The sequence below is a fragment of the Maniola jurtina genome, chromosome 19 (genome assembly GCF_905333055.1).
Source record: "Maniola jurtina chromosome 19, ilManJurt1.1, whole genome shotgun sequence".
NCBI lineage: Eukaryota > Metazoa > Arthropoda > Insecta > Lepidoptera > Nymphalidae > Maniola > Maniola jurtina.
This window is the reverse complement of record NC_060047.1, coordinates 7324816-7346316: the sequence shown is the minus strand read 5'-3', so window position 1 is coordinate 7346316 and position 21501 is coordinate 7324816. Positions and strand designations below refer to the sequence as shown.

The window sequence follows — 21501 nt, the reverse complement described above, 5'->3', positions numbered from 1 at the left end:
ATTAAAAACAAACAATCCCGTGCTTCCAGGATAGCCTTGGCAGTTAAGGTGGCTATGAAAAATCGCAAAAATTATGTAAAAATTGCGTTTTTAGTTTCTTAGTTGATAAAGTAATTAAGTGTGCTTGATGTACATGTAATATACCTACAAAAAAAAATGAAAACTAAATCATCTAAAATACAAAAATGATTACAATCCGCCTTTAATTAAGTACTTAGGTACTTAATTCAGTACAACTTTTAGATATTAATCAACTTAACTCTTAATAGATTGGTTAATCTTCCACAAAAATTGACATTTTAACAAATAAGTATTTTTATGCAATGCATAACTTCCTACTTAAGATTATAAATGCAAAAGGGTGTCTGTCTGTTACCTTTTCCTTAACCATCCAGCCAATTATTTTTTACATAATTATTTTATACATATTTTTCTGGTATATTCTAGAATGATAGGGAACGGCCAAACTATGAGTGTTTCGAGTCTGGAAGATTGAACTCCGGATGTTTAGATTCCTTGGAACATTTGACAACATGGGGTTCCTCAGCACAGAATATACAAAATGAAGAGAAGTTGACAGAAGAAGCAATGAATGAGGTGTACAGCAGATACTCCTTTCAGATGAAGGAAGATACTAAAAACCTTGCAATTAACGCTTATCGTGATGAAGTAAGAAATCCCTCTTAGAATTCACCTGTTCCAATGTCCACTTGATTTATTACAATAATTACTATTACTATTATTTTTGGTACTTGCTTAGAAAACAACTTTTCTTAATACCTAGATATATTAAAAATTTTGAAACTGGCAGGATTTATGAATGCATTTCAGAAATTTCTGAATTTGAGGCCATTGTACCATGATGGGTGTGATGTGACCTTTCAATTAATGCATTTATTCTTAAACTACAATAGGTACTATTGGCCCATTTGGTGCTGGTGGCCACTGCACCGAGGAGCTTGCTGCAATGTAGGATGCAACTAGAGTATCTGCAAAGGTTGCCTACAGCTTTTCAAGTGACCTACCTATCCTTCAAAGAATAAGTGGTCATACTCAGGTCTTTTGCTATTTCTGTGCGTCAAGGTTCTAGCACAGCTGGAATGTTCTTATTTCTCGCAAATATTTACTAACTCCTCCACATTCAAAATTATCGAAGAGATAGACACGTCTAAAATGTGTTCCTATGGAACAACAAAAATGACATTTTCAAAACATTTTGTTTTTAACCCCTGACCTGTGTATCTGTCTGTGGCATCATAGCTCCTAAATGAATGAACCGATTTTAATTTAGTTTTTTTTTGTTTGAAAGGTGGCTTGATCGAGAGTGTTCTTAGCTATAATCCAAGAAAATTTGTTCAGCCGTTTGTTAGTTATCAACTCTTTTCTAGTTACTGTAACCTTTACTTGTCAGGGGTGTTATAAATTTTTAATTTACAGTTGTAGATGTTTAATTTCCTTCCCCTTTCTTCTTTTTTTGTCTCTTTTTTCCTATAACAAACACCATTTTCGGGATAACTTCAATTTCTCTCAGCCATTCCTGGCAGCAGCATCCATTTCAATTTCAATTATTTATTTGCTCTATATGCAGGTTAACAAAGAGGTTACAATTATTCATCTTAGTATCACCACATTTGCCATGCAATGGCGTGCATTTATATAGGCACCTAATTTTAAATGCAAGTACAAACTTTACTACATAGTCGAGAATAAAAAAGAATAAAATGGCAAAAATGTACTATGAAGTAGCAAACAAGTGAAATAAATGAATATCGATAATTTTATCTCTTAAATACTAACAGTAGAAATAATGTTAGGAATGAAACGTTAAGAATTAACATAACTCAATCCCGAGTAAATTGTAATAAGCCTTGTAATTACCACCACCACACTAAAGCCAACATACACAAATGTGAAAGAAATTATTCTTGGGAGGATAGCAGAGTTCAAAAATTAAATAAATAGGTTGACAAAATATGATGGATAAACCCTGCCTTATCTTACTATCTATTTACAGATATTGAATAGAATCAAGGCTTTCCCAGTGGTTATAATTGAAGGGCCTACAGGCTGTGGGAAGACAACTCAAGTACCTCAGTGGATTCTAGATGACGCATACAACAGCAGAAAGCCATGTAAGATTGTTGTCACACAGCCTAGGAAAATAGCAGCTATATCTATTGCAAGGCGAGTTGCACAGGAAAGGGGATGGGACGTCGGTGGACTTGTGGGATATCAGGTGTGGATAATTTTTTTTTAAAGGAATTATATTAGTCATGATCATCATGAAAATACCTTTGTGTTGCTACGTTATATATAATATGGCTTCTTCTTCTTTCTTTTTAACCCTCGACCCAAAAAAAGGGGTGTTATAAAGATGTGTGTATCTGTGTATCTGTCTGTGGCATCGTAGCTCCTAAACTAATGAACCGATTTTAATTTAGTTTTTTTTTTGTTTGTAAGGTGGCTTGATCGAGAGTATTCTTAGCTATAATCCAAGAAAATCGGTTTAGCCGTTTGAAAGTTATCAGCTCTTTTCTAGTTACTGTAACCTTCACTTGTCGGGGGTGTTATAATTTTTTAATGTACACTTGTAATTTATTTGCTTGTATGTTTTTAGATTGGACTTGAGAATAAGACATCGAGTGACACAAGGATTCATTATGTGACCACAGGAGTGTTGTTACAAAAGCTAGGTAATTCTGTTCCATCTTCTACGCTTTACCTTTCCATTTCACTAACCCTTGCAGTGTAAAATTTGTAAAATCACACTATCACACTTCACATCACACTTCACACTTCAATATTATAAAGACGAAAGTTTGTGTATATTTGTGTGTGTGTGTGTGTGTGTGTATGTTTGTTACTCCTTCACGCAAAAACCACTGCACGGATTTGGCTGAAATTCAGAATGGAGATAGATAATATCCTGGATTAGCCTATTTTTTATCCCGGAAAATCAAAGAGTTCCTACGGGATTTCGAAAAACCTAAATCCACGAGGACGAAGTCGCGGTCGTCAGCTAGTTAATAATATCTACAAAGTATCATACATCTCACTTTGTCCAGACAGTTAGTCACACTCATGCCTAGCTGAGTCACACTATGATCACAGAGTGACATTTAAAGAATTTCTTATTTCAGTGAGTGCAAAAAATATGAATGAATACACGCACATAATACTCGACGAAGTTCATGAGCGTGGACAAGAAATGGACTTCTTAATGCTTGTTGTCAAGAAATTCCTGTACACAGTATCACCCTTGGTCAGAGTTATTCTGATGTCGGCTACGTTCAACTGTGAGACCTTCGCCGACTACTTTTTGATTCCAATGGCGGACACGAGACAGCAGGCATCATTTCTAAGAATTACAGTTAATGAACCAACATTCACTGTGAAGACATTCTATTTGGATGCATTGAAACAATTTGGTCAGGTAAATATTAATAATATTTTTTCATTTAAAGATAAAACTCCAATACTGTAGAGACAAACTAAAATAGAATATATAAAATATAAAGTCATTGATTGGTTAGTTGGTAAGGGTATTTTTGTAATCACTACAATAACAAAGTCAAAGTCAAAATCATTTATTTAAAGTAAGTACAATTATACTCTTTTTGATGGTCGAAATTGTTAAATTTGTACGATATAGTGGTGATAATTAATTACGTAACTGAAAACTAAAGCTACGAGGGTTCCAAACGCGCCCAAGTCTGAGAAGAGCCCACAACAAATGTCTCAAGGAAGCGATTATAGAACACTAGATGATGCCCGCGATATCATCCGCGTGGATTTAAGTTTTTGAAATCCCGTGAGCACTCTTTGCTTTTCCAGGATAAAAAGTTACCTATGTCAATTTCTGGGACGCAAGCTACCTATGTACCAACCTTCATATAAATCAATTAACCGTATGGGCCTTAGCCTTTGTCTTTCCCCGTAATGTAAGCTTACTCTGTACCAAATTTCATCAAAATTGATTAAACTGTTGGGCCGTGAAAAGCTAGTAGACGGACAGACAGACACACTTTCGCATTTATAATATTAGTATGGAAGTATGGATTTGTAGATTTACAATGGTCGGCAGCCATTTTTATGACGGCACAGCCGCGCCTGTCTCCACTTCCTCGTTTTACGACCCGCAGTTCAGTGTTTTAGTGACAACGAATTACACACTCATACCACTTGTAAGTATATCGAAGAGATGGCTATGAGATTTCTTCAAATGACTTGATTTCCCCCAGATGATTGACAAAGTAATACCAAAGGCAAACGAAGCAGCAATTTTACCAGAAATGCACCACCTTGTTATAAATCTGATCGATGCTTTTGAGAAAATTGACAAAAAAGAAGAGTATGAAGTTAGATCTGAAGCAGATCTGCCTTCTGTCCTCATATTCCTACCAGGGATATATGAAATTGAGGAGCTCTATGCATGTCTCATGGATACCAACTTGAGGTAAGTTTAACTTTATGCCTCTATCAACTTCAAATCTATACTTATACTTATAATAAACTGTGACTGGACTATTTCTGTTCATTATTATTATTTAATCGGAGGAAGCTATAGAGCCAAAATCACTATTTTTTTTTTGTCTCCTTTGTCTAATGAACTAACCTACATATTTAACTAACCTATTTCTTACAATACAATCGCTTTTCGCAATCTCTCGTCTTCAAGGCTAAAGCGAAAAAAGCAGTAAAAAACGTGTATAACTATAAATTAGATGAATACTGTTATAATAGAGGCGATACATCTGTTACATGTGAGATAGATGCAGAATCATATTTTGTATCGGGCGTTTCAGAACAGGCACCTCACGCATTTATAGGGTTCAAGTACCTAAAAAGGAAAAAAACCGACCGAGTGCGAGTCTGACTCGCGCACCGAGGGTTCCATACTTGGGTATTTTTCGACATTTTGAACGATAAATCAAAAAACTGGTTTGAATAAAAATAAATAAAAGTCTGTTTTAGAATGTTCAGATAAGAGGCCCTTTCATATGATACCCCATAATATAGCTATATGTATTACTTTGAAAATTTTTTTTTTTTTTTTTTTTTTTTATGACCATAAAGTACTGACAGCAGTACTTTATTAAGATTACAATCTAGCCTACGAGTAAAGCTAATAAGTAATATTATGTTAACCTAAACTTATAAAAGTACTTATATCTAAGAGTCCGTCCATTGACATATTTCTTAGTTTATCGTTAGTTATTATTTATGACACTTTGTTCTTGTGTTCATTATATTGCACTAGCACTAAATTTTCACTTTGTTCTTTCTTGTGTTCTTTACACTGCACTAACACTATAACTACACTAGCTCAAAAGGCTTAGTCCTTTTAAGTCTACGTTTTAGGCCTGTGTTGTCGAGGAGCTGGATAGCCTCGACGTTCACATGTTGATGGAGCCTGCGTTCGTGGGATTTAGCATGTTTGCTAATAACCGAGTCCACGAAGTCCATTTGAAGATCGCGATGAATGTCTTCATTTCTGACGTACCAGGGTGCATTGATGATACCCCTGAGTACTTTATTTTGGAATCGCTGTATTATTTGAATGTTGCTTTTTCTGGTACAACCCCACAACTGGATACCATAAGTCCACACTGGCATTAGGACCTGTTTATACAAGAGTTTCTTATTTTGTGTTGATAGTGAAGAGTTTCTACCTATGAGCCAGTACAATTTTTTGTACCTTATCTCTAGGTCTTCTTTTTTCTTCTTGACATGAGCTTTCCAGCGTAGCTTGCTGTCAAGAGTCATTCCAAGATATTTTGCCGTATTAGCATAAGGTATCTTTTGTTGGTCAATATAGATAGGGTGATAGTTCGGTTTTTTATTCGTAAAATCAATATGGGTAGACTTGGAATCGTTCAATTTTATTCGCCATTTTTTCGTCCATTTGTGGAGTTCATTTAATGCTGATTGTACTTTTCCCACCGCCTCCTGGTGAGTATTACCCACAGCTATGATGGCAGTGTCATCGGCAAAAGTAGCGATGGTATTATGATCAGGTTGTGGAAGATCACAGGTATACAGGAGATACAGGACAGGTCCTAGAACGCTTCCTTGAGGTACTCCAGCTTTGATCTCCTTGAGTTTGGAGTAGGCTTCCTCTTGCCTCACTCTAAATACTCTATCGGATATATAAGATTCAAGTATGTTTGCGAATGGTTGAGGGAGTAATACTTTAAGTTTGTGAACAAGACCTTCATGCCAGACTTTATCAAAGGCTTGTGCTACATCGAGAAATACGGATGAACAAACTTTCTTTTCTTCTAGTGTTCTTTCAATTATATTCGTTATTCTGTGAACTTGATCGATTGTCGAGTGCTTTTCCCTGAATCCGAACTGATGGTCGGGAATCAGATTTTTTTCATCTAATATAGGTTTTAATCTGCTGAGTAGTAGCTTTTCAAAAAGTTTTGAGATAATTGGTAGCAGAGAAATTGGTCTGTATGATGTAACCTCATTTGGTGGTTTTCCTGGTTTGGCGATCATAATTACTTCTGCAACTTTCCACAAGTCAGGGACGTGCTTCATTCTAAATGCTGCATTAATCAGCGTCGTTAATTTAACGATTCCTTTTTTTGGAAGGTTTCGCAAGATTTCTGTAGTAATTAGATCATATCCTGGAGCTTTTTTCAGGTTCAATTTATTAATTATATTAAGTATTTCTTTAGGTGTGACCAGTTTAATGGGAGTGTTTTCTTGACTTGTTTCAATTGTAGTAAAGTCAGTGTGTTCTCCTTCGTTTGGTTGAAATATTTTTTCTAGATATTCTGCAAATCTTTTAGCTTTTTGCTCACTATTTCTTGCCCACATTCCATTTTCTTCCTTGATTGGAGGAATATGCAAACATGGTCTTTTTAAGTTCTTAGTGGCTTTCCAAAGTGAATAGTCGGTGCTCCGTTCGCTTGTAAGGCTTTGAAGATAACTGTAGGTTGACGAATTCTTAAAGTTTTTTATTTGTTTCTTTAGAGCCTTAGTCAAGTTATTCAACACCCTTTTATCAAGGGGAGATCTCGAATGATGCCACTTTTTTCTCTGTTTTCTCTTTTCAATGATGAGTTCAAGGATATTTTTGGGATAAGCAACCAGTCCTTGGGGCTTTTTTCTAAGCTTTGGTGTATTATTCCAAGCAGCCAGCTGAATATCTAACATAAACTTTCTTACTTCTTCGTTTAGTTGTTCCGAGCTTTTAAGCGGCACATTTAAGTTAATATTATTAGTCAGATCTATTTTGAAGCTGTCCCAGTCTGTATTTTTGTTTACAAGTACAGGATAAGGTTCTTTATATATGATTATATCACTTAGCGTTAAGAGGATAGGAGAATGGTCTGAATTCATGTCGAACATTTCATCAATGTCTAGGTATTTTGATGATATGTTTTTATAAATAAAGAAATCAATTAGGTCTGGAATTTTCATCGCATCTGTTGGCCAGTAGGTAGGCTTACCTGTACTTATTACATCGCATTTTTGATCTTTAATAGCACTTAAGAGTTCTCTACCTTTTGTAGTAGTCAATCTAGAACCCCAATAAGTATTTTTCGCATTAAAGTCGCCTCCAATAATAAATCTATTTCCAATTTTCTCGAGGAAGTTGACATAATATTCTTTTGATATTGAATGCCTTGGAGGGCTATATATAGCTACTATGGAAAATTCGTATCTTGTAGTTTTGACCTTTACAGTTACTGCCTGAATTTCTTGTTCCTCAAATTTGTATTCTTGATAATGAAACAAATTTTCTTTAATTATGACGGCACTGCCGCCTCTTGCTGTGTTATTTGGGTGTATGGCATGGTACACTTTATAACCGTTAAATTTAATAAATGATTGCTTGGTAAAATGTGTCTCAGATATTAGACAGATATCAATCTTTTGTGTATCTAGGACTACTTGTAGCTCTTGTTGATGTTGTAGTAGTCCGTTTGAGTTCCATGCAAATATTTTAAGCATATTATTCATTTTTTCAGCTTATTGGTAGCCTTATTAGCACCACCTTCAAGTTTTTTCAATCGCTCGTCGAACGAGGACATGTATTTAAGAATTTCATCCAGTTTGCTTTCCACTTTTATTTGGGGCAGTTGAGTGCTTGGAAAATTTTTAGAAACTTTTTGGGCATAAGTTTGGTGTTCACTTTTGTTCGTGTCTTCCTTAGTCTTATTTACATGAGGATCAGTAGATTTCTCAGGTTTCGATGAACTCTGAGGATAAGATGTAGATGATTTTTTAAGTTTCTTATTTTTTAGAATCTGCATTTCTTTGGCAACCATACAACCTCGATAGTTAGCGGGGTGCGCTTCACCGCAGTGTAAGCATTTTGGTTTTTCTTCTGCTGGCTTGGAGCAGTCTCGTGTCAAATGTTTTCCAGTACATTTTACACACCTAGCTTCCCTGGCGCAGTATTTCTGCGTGTGGCCATAGGCTTGACATTTTTTGCACTGTGGTACCAGTTTTGATGTTTTTATAGGATGAATTTCAACTTTACACCCTAGGATGTATTTGATGTCGTAAATTTTATTTATATCTTCTACATTATTAAATGTTAGAGTAAACATATTAAGCGGTTCTTTATTCTGCCATCTTAGTTTGTTAACTGCATTTTCTATTTTGTACCCTTTGCTTTGGAGGTCTTCAATTATTCTTTTGGGCTGGCATGAGGCAGGCAATTTTTTAGCCATGACACGAATAGGTCTTTCTTGTTTATTCTCATAGGAATGCCACAAAAACTGATTTTGAGATAAAACTTTTGTCAAGTTTCGGTAGGCATCCTCATTTTTAGCGTTTATTTTGACATTCTTTGCGTTCATCATTTTTAATGTAAAATCTGATGAGGCTTCGGGAAGATTTCCAGAGAGTAAGTCAAAAAAGGTTTGATAGTTTTCCACGCCGGACACCATTATAGGTGGGGGTAGTGGTACTTTCTTAGTTTTCTTCTTTTCATTTTTACGCGTTTCTGTATTTGATGTTTCGAATTCTCTACTCTGCGACAGAATGGGTGACGTGCTTAGTTTCCTCTTTTTCCTACTCTTTACTCTTATCCATTCTGTTTCTTGCGCAAGTTCTTCTTCGTCCGTATGATATTGAACGGATGGATCAGAACTTTCCTTGTTTTCGGTAGTGTCCATCGGGTCGTTATTCTTATTAGATATGTAAGGTTATTTTTAAAATATTGATTTGAGTTGTCAAAAATAATATAAAATTATTAATTTACCTAATGCAGGTAGTTTGATAAAATCGATATTTGGCTCATTCGATGTCATACAATCTGTTGCTAGGAGGTCAACAAGATTGAACTTGCATAAATACGGGTGTTTCGAAGGTTTTAGTTTAGTCTCCTTCCGAGATTCGGGGCGATATCGCATATTTTCGGTTTTTGTATTGTGAACTGGATAATTAGATGTTGTGATAGCAATCACGCTCTAATTAAATTATTTATTTTGGCATTAGTTTTTTTTAGATTAAAACTCTCGGATAACCTCTACACATTGAACCTGATGTTTTTTGTGTTGGTTTGAGAGGACATTCCAATAATTCGATAAAAATATTTAAATAATACCTGCTTTTCTGAGTGACGCCAATAATTCAGAAGCGGGACGTGTCTCACGTTGTCTTAATTTCGCTTTGGTATCTTTTTGTAAACAACCCACATTTGATTAAAATTTTTATTGAGTTTGATTTGGTGATTAAAATTTTTAGTTTTTTTTTAATAATTTAGTCTTTTGTGAATTGGAAAGTAATTTGCAATGAGTGGTTCAGATTTTGTATACATCGAATGAGAAGTTAGTCGTTTGGATTTATTGTTGACTTGATATTAAAACTGAGAGTTCGGCAGTTCAAGGGTAGGTTTTAATGATTTGACGGAGGGCAGGATAGCCCATGATTTCGATTTGACTTAGGGCAAGGAAGCCCGCGACTGACATGACAAGATTGATTAGAAACACGAGGACGTGTTAAATTCAGGACGGCCGAACTGTAAGGTTATTTTTAAAATATTGATTTGAGTTGTCAAAAATAATATAAAATTATTAATTTACCTAATGCAGGTAGTTTGATAAAATCGATATTTGGCTCATTCGATGTCATACAATCTGTTGCTAGGAGGTCAACAAGATTGAACTTGCATAAATACGGGTGTTTCGAAGGTTTTAGTTTAGTCTCCTTCCGAGATTCGGGGCGATATCGCATATTTTCGGTTTTTGTATTGTGAACTGGATAATTAGATGTTGTGATAGCAATCACGCTCTAATTAAATTATTTATTTTGGCATTAGTTTTTTTTAGATTAAAACTCTCGGATAACCTCTACACATTGAACCTGATGTTTTTTGTGTTGGTTTGAGAGGACATTCCAATAATTCGATAAAAATATTTAAATAATACCTGCTTTTCTGAGTGACGCCAATAGATAAGAGCTTTATTTGTTTCTGAAGATCCAAAATTTGCTGCTCCATTTTTTTAATTATAATTTGAAGTTTCTCATTTTCTGCTTTTTTGTCTGAAAATGCTTTGAAAAGCAAATGCTCAGTTTCCGTTCTTAATTCTATTTTTGTATCGGCCATAGTTGGAGGACCCGAGTAGTATAGCGTTGATTATATTATTTGCTATTACAATAAACCTGACGCGGCGAAACGCGGAACTAGGTCATTGTGCCTCACGTACGACCGGCGCGGGCGGCGCGGGCGCGGTCGGATCGCGGCGTCAGCAGTTTTCGCTGTTATTGCGGTAAAACACGGTCGATTCGAATGAAAACTAGGCACAAACTGAAACAACTTTGAAAATTGAAAATACTAATTATTCATAACAACAAATGAGCAAATAAATCAGTATTTACAATTTTCAAAGTAAGATAACTACACCAAGTGGTGTATCATAATATGAAAGAGCTTTCTTTACCTGTAAATTCTAAAACAGATTTTCACTTGTTTTTATACATAATAGTTGTTCATTTATCGTGCAAAATTTCGGCAAAAATACCCTCGGTGCGCGAGTGTGACTAGCACTTGGCCGGTTTTTTCGATTTTGAATTTATTTTGATTTATTTAAGGAAAAAAGTAGCCGGCGCGCAATGCGCTGATTACGACTGGTGGGTACTGCCATTGCATTCTACCATTACTGCCGATGAACAAGTACGCGTCTTCAAGCGAGCTCCTCCCGGACACCGCAAGATTATTCTCGCTACTAACATAGCCGAGAGCTCCATCACTGTACCTGATATTAAATATGGTATGTAAATTTTGTTGAAAAGCGAGTGTAATATGCTTTATTTGAATAGTCGTAGGGCTCTGATTGAAGGCCTGCATAATGACAAAGAACTGTCCTTTTTAACCTCCGACCCAAAAAGAGGGGTGTTATAAGTTTGACGTGTGTATCTGTCTGGCATCATAGCTCCTAAACTAATGAACCAACTTAAGTTTAGTTTTTTTTTTGTTTGAAAGGTGGCTTGATCGAGAGTGTTCTTAGCTATAATCCAAGAAAATCGGTTCAGGCGTTTGAAAGTTATCAGCTCTTTTTAGTAACTGTAACCTTCACTTGTCGGGGGTGTTATAAATTTTTAATTTACACTTGTATGATAGTGTTTCAAGGAAATTTTTGATTAATTTTAAATACATATTTCAAATTGAGAAGCGGGCAGGTTTCGAATTTCAAATATTTAATAACATTATTTAGTATACAAAATATACATATTATTGGTTTTCTACAGTGATTGACTACTGTCTTATGAAAATATTGGTCGCGGATCAGAACACGAACTTTACGTCCTTGCAACTGACATGGGCGTCTAAAACCAACTGCGAGCAACGGGCGGGACGCGCGGGCCGAGTGCGCGACGGCAGAGTATTTAGACTCATCACTGAGAAGGCATATGTGAGTTTGTTTATATGCACAGATGTTCTATTTCACGAAGACCGCTTGGCTACGTTTGTGTGAGTGCACACGTACACATTGTTATTTGTTATAGTATGCATGGCGCCCAGTTTTGACCACAACACGGTTTAGGTTACGCGTTGAACTCATTACTACCACGTAACTACTACGTAATGCGTTAAACTCACTACTACAACCAAGGCTGAGCGGTCATCGTGGTGAAATAAGAACATGATATCCATTATAAGAATTTAGGTAGGTACACTAGCTTTCAAAGAACTGAAAGTTAGTGTTTTTTCTTCTCTATTTTCACAGTTCTTTGAAAATCTATTGTTTGAAAATCTGCTTCTGAAAAGGTTATCACGGCCCATCCGTTTGATTTTGACGAAAAGTACAGAGTCGGCTTGCATCCCGAGGAAGGACTTTTATTTTTGTTCCAGAAAATCAAAGCATTTCGACAAGATTTAATAAACTTAAATCCATACCAAAGTCTATTTGGTACAGAGATACCTTGCATCCTGGAGACGAATATAGACTACTTTTATCCTGGAAAATAAAGTAATTTTTTAAGAAGAAACCTGTAAAAACCGAAACTTATGCAGACGAATTCGTGGGCATTATATAGTTCTAAATGATTGTTACAGAAAGATCTGCAGCAAGAATGCACTCCAGAAATTATCCGATGTCCTCTAGAGCGTTTGGTACTTATTGCCAAAATGCTGGACATGGGCCAGCCCAGCGAGATCCTGGCGCTAGCCATGGACCCCCCGGACATATCCAACATACATCGCACCATACTTGTGTTGAAGGAGGTAATTACTAAATAGAATAGAATACATGTTTATTCAAACAAACTTTTACAAGTGCTTTTGAATCGTCAAAATAATTTACCACTGGTTCTGATATGAAATAGTCACAATATGTATTTAACATTTTAAACTGGCTTATTATCTTATTTCTTTTCGTGTATAACTTCGATAGAAGCCGAAAATTTTCAAAATAATTTCCAAATTATCAAACTTTGAACCAAATATTTTCACCCCATGGCTGACTGGGTTTAGTGAGGGTTTCTAATAAAAATAGCACCGTTTGATGCCTCTTAGGCGACTGGTTCACTGGCCAGTAAGAGTTCTTATATTTTTATATAAAAATTGAGTAATTGCTGTGGGAATGAATTGAAAATTAGAAATGAATTTGAACCCCATAAACTACTGCTATACAAAACATCACATCACTTTATTACTACAGTCCAAGACCCTATTATAAGTCACCTGTATATTTTCAAATATTGTTTTTACATGTTTTGTGTAATTAATAGTAGGTTTTAATATAAAATACAAATATAATTAATATTTTTAAAAAAACTTTTTTTTTGCAAGGCGGGAGCATTAAAAAAGACGCTCTATGGCGAATGGAGTGAATCAGACGGCGATATCACGTACTTGGGTCGTGTAATGGCCAAGCTTCCGCTCGATGTGAAAATCTCCAAGCTTATTATGCTGGGCCACATATTTGGATGCTTGGAGGAGAGTATTATAATGGGTGAGAATTTGTTATCAGTGCTATCCGTTTCCGCTTTTCCGCGAGATACATTGTAATAAACCGGGCAAGCGCGAGTTGAAACTTGAAAGATTGGAGAAAGTGCAATGAAGTCTGTAAGCAAAAAATTGTTACCATGTTATAATAAGGCAAGGTTTTAGGACTTCTTATAACTTTGCTCATACCTGATCCATAAGTAAAGAGCTATTATTTCTAGTTTCAGGTAAAGGGTAAAACTATTCAATTTAAAATTAAAATTTGGAATACTCTTCCGCGATCTGTGTTTCCTACCAATTACAATCCGGGTATCTTTAAAACAAGAGTGAATAGGCACCTTCTAGGTAAACGCGTCCCATCTTAGACCACATTACTTTTACTTACTCGTCCGTTTTTGAGTCTCAGAAATTCATGTGTGTGCAAACTTAATCAGTCCAGTATATTCTGAGCAAATTGGCCCAGACAGACAGATGCACAAGTAATCAATTCAATTTTTTTGCACAGATGTTATGTTCAGCTTCAGACCTTTTAATTTAGTTAAGTTAGAGATTATATACAGTTAGCATTATTTAGATTATATTTATAGCATCATAGCTATATTTCTGAAATTAGCACAAACAACTCAGCACGGCGTGGAGTTAATTTTCTAATATGTCTACTCTATGTAATGATCTTATGTAGAGAATCCACTATTTTGTTAACTTAGTATTTGGTGAAATATCTTCAAAACAACCCCAAGCGAAGCCTGATTGGTGCTTAATTATATTTAATTTGTACAGCTGCTGGTATGTCCGTGAAAAATGTGTTCAGTAGTCCCTTCCGAGAACGCCTGAACGCTTACAACTCCAAACTGACTTGGGCCGATGGATCCACCAGTGACTGCATTGCTATACTGAACGTTTACAAGGTAATTAATTTTATCGCTACTTTGAATGCATCCATACTAATATGTATTGTAAGTGCGAAAGTGTATCTATCTATTTATCTACCAATCTGTTACCTTTTCAAGGCTAACAAACTTAGCTTATACCCTGGATTTATTTATTTAAAGAAGCACACTTACAACATTAAATATCTCAGTCAAAAAGCTGCTGCTGTTCCTGGTGGCAATCAGTAGTGGAAAGGAACTGTAAAATGGGGGCGTTCACAATAGATCGGTCAACGTGATGCAGGGTCTAGAAGAGCCCTGGACAGTCATCTATTACCAAGAAGAAGAAGACAAACTTACATATTCTCACATGCTGATATATATATATCTATCAAAATAACAAGTGTATACAACATTCACATATAGTGCCATAATAATATAATTCACATATAATTTTATGGTGGATAGTTACAATAAAAATATATACATATTATTTATGTTTGAATTAATTAACTAAATTAGAACAATATGTTTATCCCGGAAAAACAGATGTTTCTGCAATATTTTTCAAAGAATTAAATTTACGTCTAAGTCCCGGGCGTTCTATAAATGCCAAGGGGTTTTTTCTACACTACAGGTTTTATTAAGTTAATGTCTTAAAAAAATTCGTAGGTGTGGACCCATTTACGTCAGCAAAAGTATTTCAAGCAGCCAGGCAATAGCGAGGCCAATTGGGCAAGACGTTTCTACGTACAGATTCGATCTCTCAGAGAACTCGACGATATGGTCAAAGAATTACGGATGCGTCTTTCAAGGGAAGGCATCGATCCTAAAACCCGTATTTCACCTTGGAACAAACATGAACAGCCTGTGATACTAAAGGTAAGCTAAAAATCATAATTCTCGTAGTGTATCAGAATTTTTGGAAAGATGAGTGATTTTTATTAGAAAATAAGAAGTTATTATTGTAAAGCTAAAATCATTACTAATTTGTTTTTATTTGTTAAAGTGCTCTTGACAAGAAGTCTGACAATAATCCTAATCTATTATAAATGTGGAAGTGTGGATGTTTGGATGTTTGTTACTCAATCACGCAAAAACGGCTGAACGGATTTGGATGGGAATGGAGATAAATTATTCCCTGGATTAACACATAGGCTACTTTTTATCTCGGAAAATCAATGAGTTCCCACGGGATTTAAAAAAATACCCTTTATCCACGCAAATGAAGTCGCGGGCATCAGCTAGTAATATATTTAACAAAAATATTAATGTTGGGGAAAGCACTGGCCCTTAGATACAGGCTTTCCTAATTTAGGAGTCAGGGTTCCAATGTAATGTGGTTTCGCTAATAAAGATTTCTAATTTCTAAAAAACCATCCTGTTTTGCCCCTAGGTCATACTGGCAGGGGCTTTCTACCCTCAATACTTCGTGCAAGTATCAACAGACGAGGCTCGCGAGAGAGACGCGGTAAAGCTCCTGGGGGGCCTCGACCCTCGTACCTCTGTGTACCTGAGGGGCTTCCCCGACGGTCAGCCGGGGGAAGTGTATGCCACAGCCATCAAGAATATAGTGAAGAAGCAAATAGGGGACGAGCCCAGAGTGACGTTCGACAAGAACGGCCGGTGAGACTTCTTTTTTTTTTGTTTTTAGGGTTCCGTACCTCAAAAGGAAATAACGGAACCCTTATAGGATCACTTTCTTGTCCCTCTGTCTGTTCGTCTGTCGGGTCTGTCATGTCATGTTGTGCATAGCAAAAGTAAAGGAAAAAATCTGAAAACCATGAATTTTTCCTGGAGTAATGAGGACCATTTTGACCATTATTCTTTCTTTTTCGAACATCAGGTCATAGATTTTTCTACGATCTTACTTGATAATAATAAATGTACATACTTGGCTAATGCCTGCAGTTGGTTTAGTACTTAGTATGTGGCTTTCACTCAATACTCGAATAGTTTGATATTTTTTAGGGTTCTGTACCTCAAAAGGAAAAAAGGAACCCTTATAGGATCACTTTGTTGTCTGTCTGTCTGTCCGTGCGTCTGTCCGTCGTATCTGTCAAGAAACCTATAGGGTACCTACTTCCTGTTGATCTAGAATCATGAAATTTGGTAGGTAGGTAGGTCTTATAGCACAAGTACAGGAAATCTGAAAACCGCGAATTTGTAGTTACATCATTTAAAAAAAAAATGTGTTTCAATTTTCAAAATAAGATAACTATACCAATCATATGAAAGGGTTTTACCTGTACATCCTAAAACAGATTTTTATTTATTGTTATGTATAATAGTTTTTGATTTATCGTGCAAAATGTTGGAAAAAATACCTGAGTAAGTACAGAACCCTCAGTGCGCGATGCTGACTTGCACTTGGCCGGTTTTTTTAGTTTTTTAATCGATGATAGATTGTGGCTTCGACTGATATATAAGTTTCACAAAACTTTGGTTTCTATAAAATTCATAAACAGTTTTAAATTTTTCATTTTTGTTTCAGAAAAGTGTACTTGACTTTCCAAGAAAATCAGGACCTAAGAAGTGGTCAAAAGGGTGGTGTAAGTACAACAGTCAACAATTTTATCATTCAAGGATATTAGCTGGTAGTATTATTAAAAAAACTTTTGTTTTTAGGACCCAACTATCCCGGGTCAAGTAGTTCTCCCAGTGTACAAAGCAATCAAGGCGAGACACTTAAAGATGGATATAAGAATTCCATTGCTGCCGTAAGTATACTCTTCTCATGTTGGTATTTCTAAATAAAAAACCTATTACAAAAAACGTACATGGCTCTTTACGCGCTTTTTACGCACTACATCCGATCTGAATCCAAGAATTCTCAATCCAAAAGAAGCAGTATTACTATTTGTATGTTGGTTTGCCCACTAGATCCGAATTTCGTTTCCCAAAGCCGAGAATATCTCCAATTCGGAGTTCACGGACCGAATTAATCAGAATATTACTTGTGAAAACGCTTGCGCACTGCGTCCGATCCGAATTCGAACCGTCATGCTGAATGGCCAATCTCACGAATACGCAAGCAACATCCGTCCAAACGGAAACAGTGTAGTGTCCACATCCGGATTCAATCAAAGTTTTTTAGATCTGAATTTTGTCGAATATGGGTCGGACACAATCTTAGCTTTGAAATTTTCTCGTGGAATAAAAGCTAAATAATAAGTGTTTGTGTAGAATTGAAAAAGCAACCGCGCTGGCCGAAGCGATAGCAGAATTGAGGAAACATAATACGGAAGTTAGCAAAATGGTGCCGCGCCTACCCGAGATCGATGATACGCACTTCCCTTTGCAAATTTCACAGGTAAGTTGTTTGGAAACAATAAATGCCCTCGCAAATCTGGCAAGGTGCGGCGTTTTTAAGAGCATTTTTCACTGCCAAACCATTATCGGCTTTGCCTACGTTGAAATAATATCAAAAATCACTTCATAATCACACAGTGAAAACAAATAATCTCTTTTGAAAAACCCATTCTAATAATATTATAAATTCGAAAGTTTGTCTGTCTCTACGCACAACAGACGTAAACGTTTAAGGACGTATTTACACACTTGCACAGATTTTCGGTACTCTTTGTGGCTAAAATATACTAAATAAATTGGAACTACAGACTGCTAAAGATAGATTGGTCCTTTATCTCCAGAAGTGGAGGGAAGTTATTGTTAAAATCATTATTTTTAGGGTTCCGTACCTCAAAAGGAAAAACGGAACCCTTATAGGATCACTTTGTTGTCTGTCTGTCTGTCAAGAAACCTATAGGGTACTTCCCGTTGACCTAGAATCATGAAATTCGGCAGGTAGGTAGGTTTTATATACCAAGTGGGGTATCATATGAAAGGGCTTTACGTATACATTCTAAAACAGATTTTTATTTATTTTTATGTATAGTTTCTGATTTATCGTGCAAAATGTTGGAAAAAATACCTGAGTACGGAACCCTCAGTGCGCGAGTCTGACTCGAACTTGGCCGGTTTATACTGATGGCCGGTTTGATACTATAAGAACGATTTTCCGTCACCTCTTCCACACAATTAAAGTCAGCTATGTGCGTGTGGGCAGTGTTCTTATCTAGTAGTGCAATTTTGATACCTACTCATTTTGCAAAGGCGTCCTTAAGTGCGGAAACCAGCCCAGAAGGAAGAAGTGTGTATGTCTGTCTTTCGCACTATCTGTCTGTCTGCTAGCCTTTCACGGCCCATCCATTCAACCAATCTTAACGAAAGGTATAGAGATAGCTTGCATCCCGGGGAAGGAACAGGCTACTTTTGATCCTGGAAAATCAAAGAGTTCCAATGGGATTCTTAAAAACCTAAATCCATGTGGACGAAGTCGCTAGCATCATCCAGTTATTAATAAAGACGTACAAAATGTTAATTAGAATCAGCCTTGATCACATACATGAAATTCTTACAGCTCATTAATGTCGGTCGCTTCTGGGTGCAATACGCTGACCAGTCGACAGCCTCTGAACTGCAAATGATACAATTTACGCTGAACCGCAAGCCTTTGCTCGCGTTCACGCACTCCGTGGCCGTGGACACGCTGGTCGCGGCTCCGTACAGCGACGCCAATGGTACCTTGCTGTTCCGCGCGAGGGTCACGCGCCTGCTCCCCAAGGAAATGGTTGAGGTAAGCTCGTATGGTACTAACATTGGAGCAAACATTTGTAACAGTGCCAAAATGTCATACAAATCATAAGGCCTACACTCTATCTCTAATGTACTCAATTGTTCTTCATATACAATCTCTTCCACTGCCAAGGGTCACAGGTAGAGATAGATATCTTATTGAGCTAAGTGTTTCCCTATCCACTTCATATCTTTTTTAGGGTTCCGTACGCCCGAATGAAACAACGAAACCTTATAGGAACATTCGTGTGTCTGTCTGTCCGTCTGTCATAGCCAATTTGCTCCAAATCTATTGGACTAAAAGTTGAAATTTGTTACACGAAAGTTTGCGATCCACACACTGAACCACTGACTATAAAGAAATGAATTTTGAACCAATTACGAAACAATGTCCCCCAAGAGGACCATGGGGTCCTCTTGGGGGACATTGTTTGGTAATTGGTACAAATAAATTAAATAAAAAATCGCCACACTGGCCAATCCGCGCTTGGCCCGTATGGCCATTCTAAAAAGAGACAGTGTTTAGTAGTTGGCCGGCGATGCGTTAATGATGATGATGAGAGAATGTTTACAGGTGTTCTATATTGACTATGGAAGCATGGGTCGCGTGGGAACCTCCGGTCTGAAGGAGCTTCCGGAAGAGTGCCGTGATATTCCACCACTAGCCATGCAGTGCGTGCTGAGCAGCATCGCGCCTGCTCCTTTACTGCATGCCCATGCACAGTGGTCCCCTAATGCTGAGAGACTGTTTACTGAGCTGGTCTCCAAAGGAGGGCTTCTGGGCAAGGTGAGAGATTTTTCGTCTTTGATCACCTTCTTTCTACATAGACTATAGAAGCATGGGTCGCATGGGAAGTCCATAGTCTGAGGGAGCTTCCGGAAGAGTAGGCGTAGGGTCTTAGGGGACGCCAAACGCCGCGACGCCACTAAAGAGCATATTTTGTAATAATAATAATAAATATTCTTTATTCAGCCAAAAGTTCACAGATAAAATATGATAATTACAAACATATAGGGTGCCATAGTCCCTGGGGAACCAAGAAGCCGGCCAATGTTTGTGTTCCCTGGTTCCCCAAAACCCAGGCACCTACTTTAAACTATGTCGCTCGCGGCGCTCCCAAAGGTCCTGCTCCCGTGTTATGGCCGACCATTTGCACCCAAATATGCATCATTAGCAGACGAATTTCCAATCACTGGTAAAATAGAACTGGAAGTATTCTATTTTGATGACGTTCCTACTACGGAGTGCCAATGAAATTGATTAGAGTATTGGTTGATCCCTGGCTAAGCACTGCGCATACACGCTGAGAGGTCATGAGGTTATTCTAGGGTACCTCTGGTGCTGCAAATGTTCATGGGCGGCGGTAATCACTTAACACCAGGTGACCCACCTGGTCATTTTTTTTTTTTTAAAAAAAGGTCGGCGTTGGCTTGTAGCGCGCTATATGCCAGTGCTGCCGATCAGGGTTAAAAGAGTCCAGACTAATACTAAAGTTAATTTCTAGATTTATTCGGTGGCTCACGGAGTAACATCCATTGAACTGTTGGCCGAAGGAGGAAAGACTAACGTGAACAAGGTACTTTTGGAAAAAGGATTTGCAGTCCCCTGCGAAGAAAGTTACGATTCTAAGGTATATTTTATATACGTTTTTTATTACATTGATTTTTCTAGCAATACGAAGTGATCTATTCTGCCGCTTTTGCCTACTACGTTTGCGTTGGCCAAAAATGTACTGTAATATGCAAGACCTTCCTACCACCTCAAGGTTATTCTGCTATAATTCGATGGTTTTCTGGATGCGATCGGTATTATTGTAATTTTTTCCAAGAATGCATAGGCATTCTTGGAAAAAATGTGGCGTGAAAAATGGCGAAAATGGCGTGGTATGTTTTGAAAAAATAAAAGTTTTTTTTAATGGTTGACCATTAAAAATGATTTTGAAATCATTTTGTCACCAGTTAAATCACGACATTAGGCAAACGGCCACAGAACTCAATTTGGCTCAAAAGCGTGCGTTGAACAAGGAGCAAGTTGAGTTGGCGTTCAATCATCTGCACGAGATTGAACCTCCTAACTACAGGGAGTGCATCTCTGACGCGTGCCTTAATGGACCAGACAGGTTAGTGGTGACAATATAACCCTATTCAGGTAGATAATAATAGGTAGATAACGGGCACCAAAGAACATCACACAAGTTCGTATGATTGTAGAGCATCCCAAATGCTTAAGCACATGTTCTGTGATTTTTTTAATGTGAAATGTGAATATGAAAATACGGATATAAAAAACTCGGACCGAACTCTGCTATTGCTTACGCACTAATCCGATCTCTGTTTCAAATTCAAGCTATTCAGTTGACATCTTTGACATACGTCATATGTCCGATTTGAATCCGAGGCACATCCGAGATATTCTCACGGATGACGGCGAGAACTCGGATGACGGAAGTCAGAAGCTAGTGCGTAAGCTACCATACAAATAGTTCTATGACAAGTTCGGAACGTATTTTCACGGATTCGGATCGGATGCAGTGCGTAATCGCCCTTAGTAAGGACTCTCTCCGTCACTCGTTTCATACA

At 37.1% G+C, this 21501-nt stretch overlaps 1 protein-coding gene across 1 annotated transcript in view; it reads left to right on the top strand.

Annotated features, from left to right (window-relative positions):
• LOC123874904 (probable ATP-dependent RNA helicase spindle-E) overlaps positions 1-21501 on the top strand; it is a 28148-nt gene that overhangs the window by 449 nt on the left and 6198 nt on the right. The window contains exons 2-20 of the mRNA XM_045920460.1: positions 448-669; positions 2015-2236; positions 2618-2693; positions 3141-3433; positions 4242-4456; positions 11059-11237; positions 11716-11879; positions 12524-12691; positions 13259-13421; positions 14195-14322; positions 14956-15165; positions 15680-15909; positions 16778-16835; positions 16912-17003; positions 17470-17596; positions 18707-18922; positions 19496-19708; positions 20427-20552; positions 20881-21041. Of these exons, the coding sequence (XP_045776416.1) occupies positions 448-669; positions 2015-2236; positions 2618-2693; positions 3141-3433; positions 4242-4456; positions 11059-11237; positions 11716-11879; positions 12524-12691; positions 13259-13421; positions 14195-14322; positions 14956-15165; positions 15680-15909; positions 16778-16835; positions 16912-17003; positions 17470-17596; positions 18707-18922; positions 19496-19708; positions 20427-20552; positions 20881-21041 (3263 nt within the window). The remainder of the gene's footprint in view (positions 1-447; positions 670-2014; positions 2237-2617; positions 2694-3140; positions 3434-4241; positions 4457-11058; positions 11238-11715; positions 11880-12523; positions 12692-13258; positions 13422-14194; positions 14323-14955; positions 15166-15679; positions 15910-16777; positions 16836-16911; positions 17004-17469; positions 17597-18706; positions 18923-19495; positions 19709-20426; positions 20553-20880; positions 21042-21501) is intronic.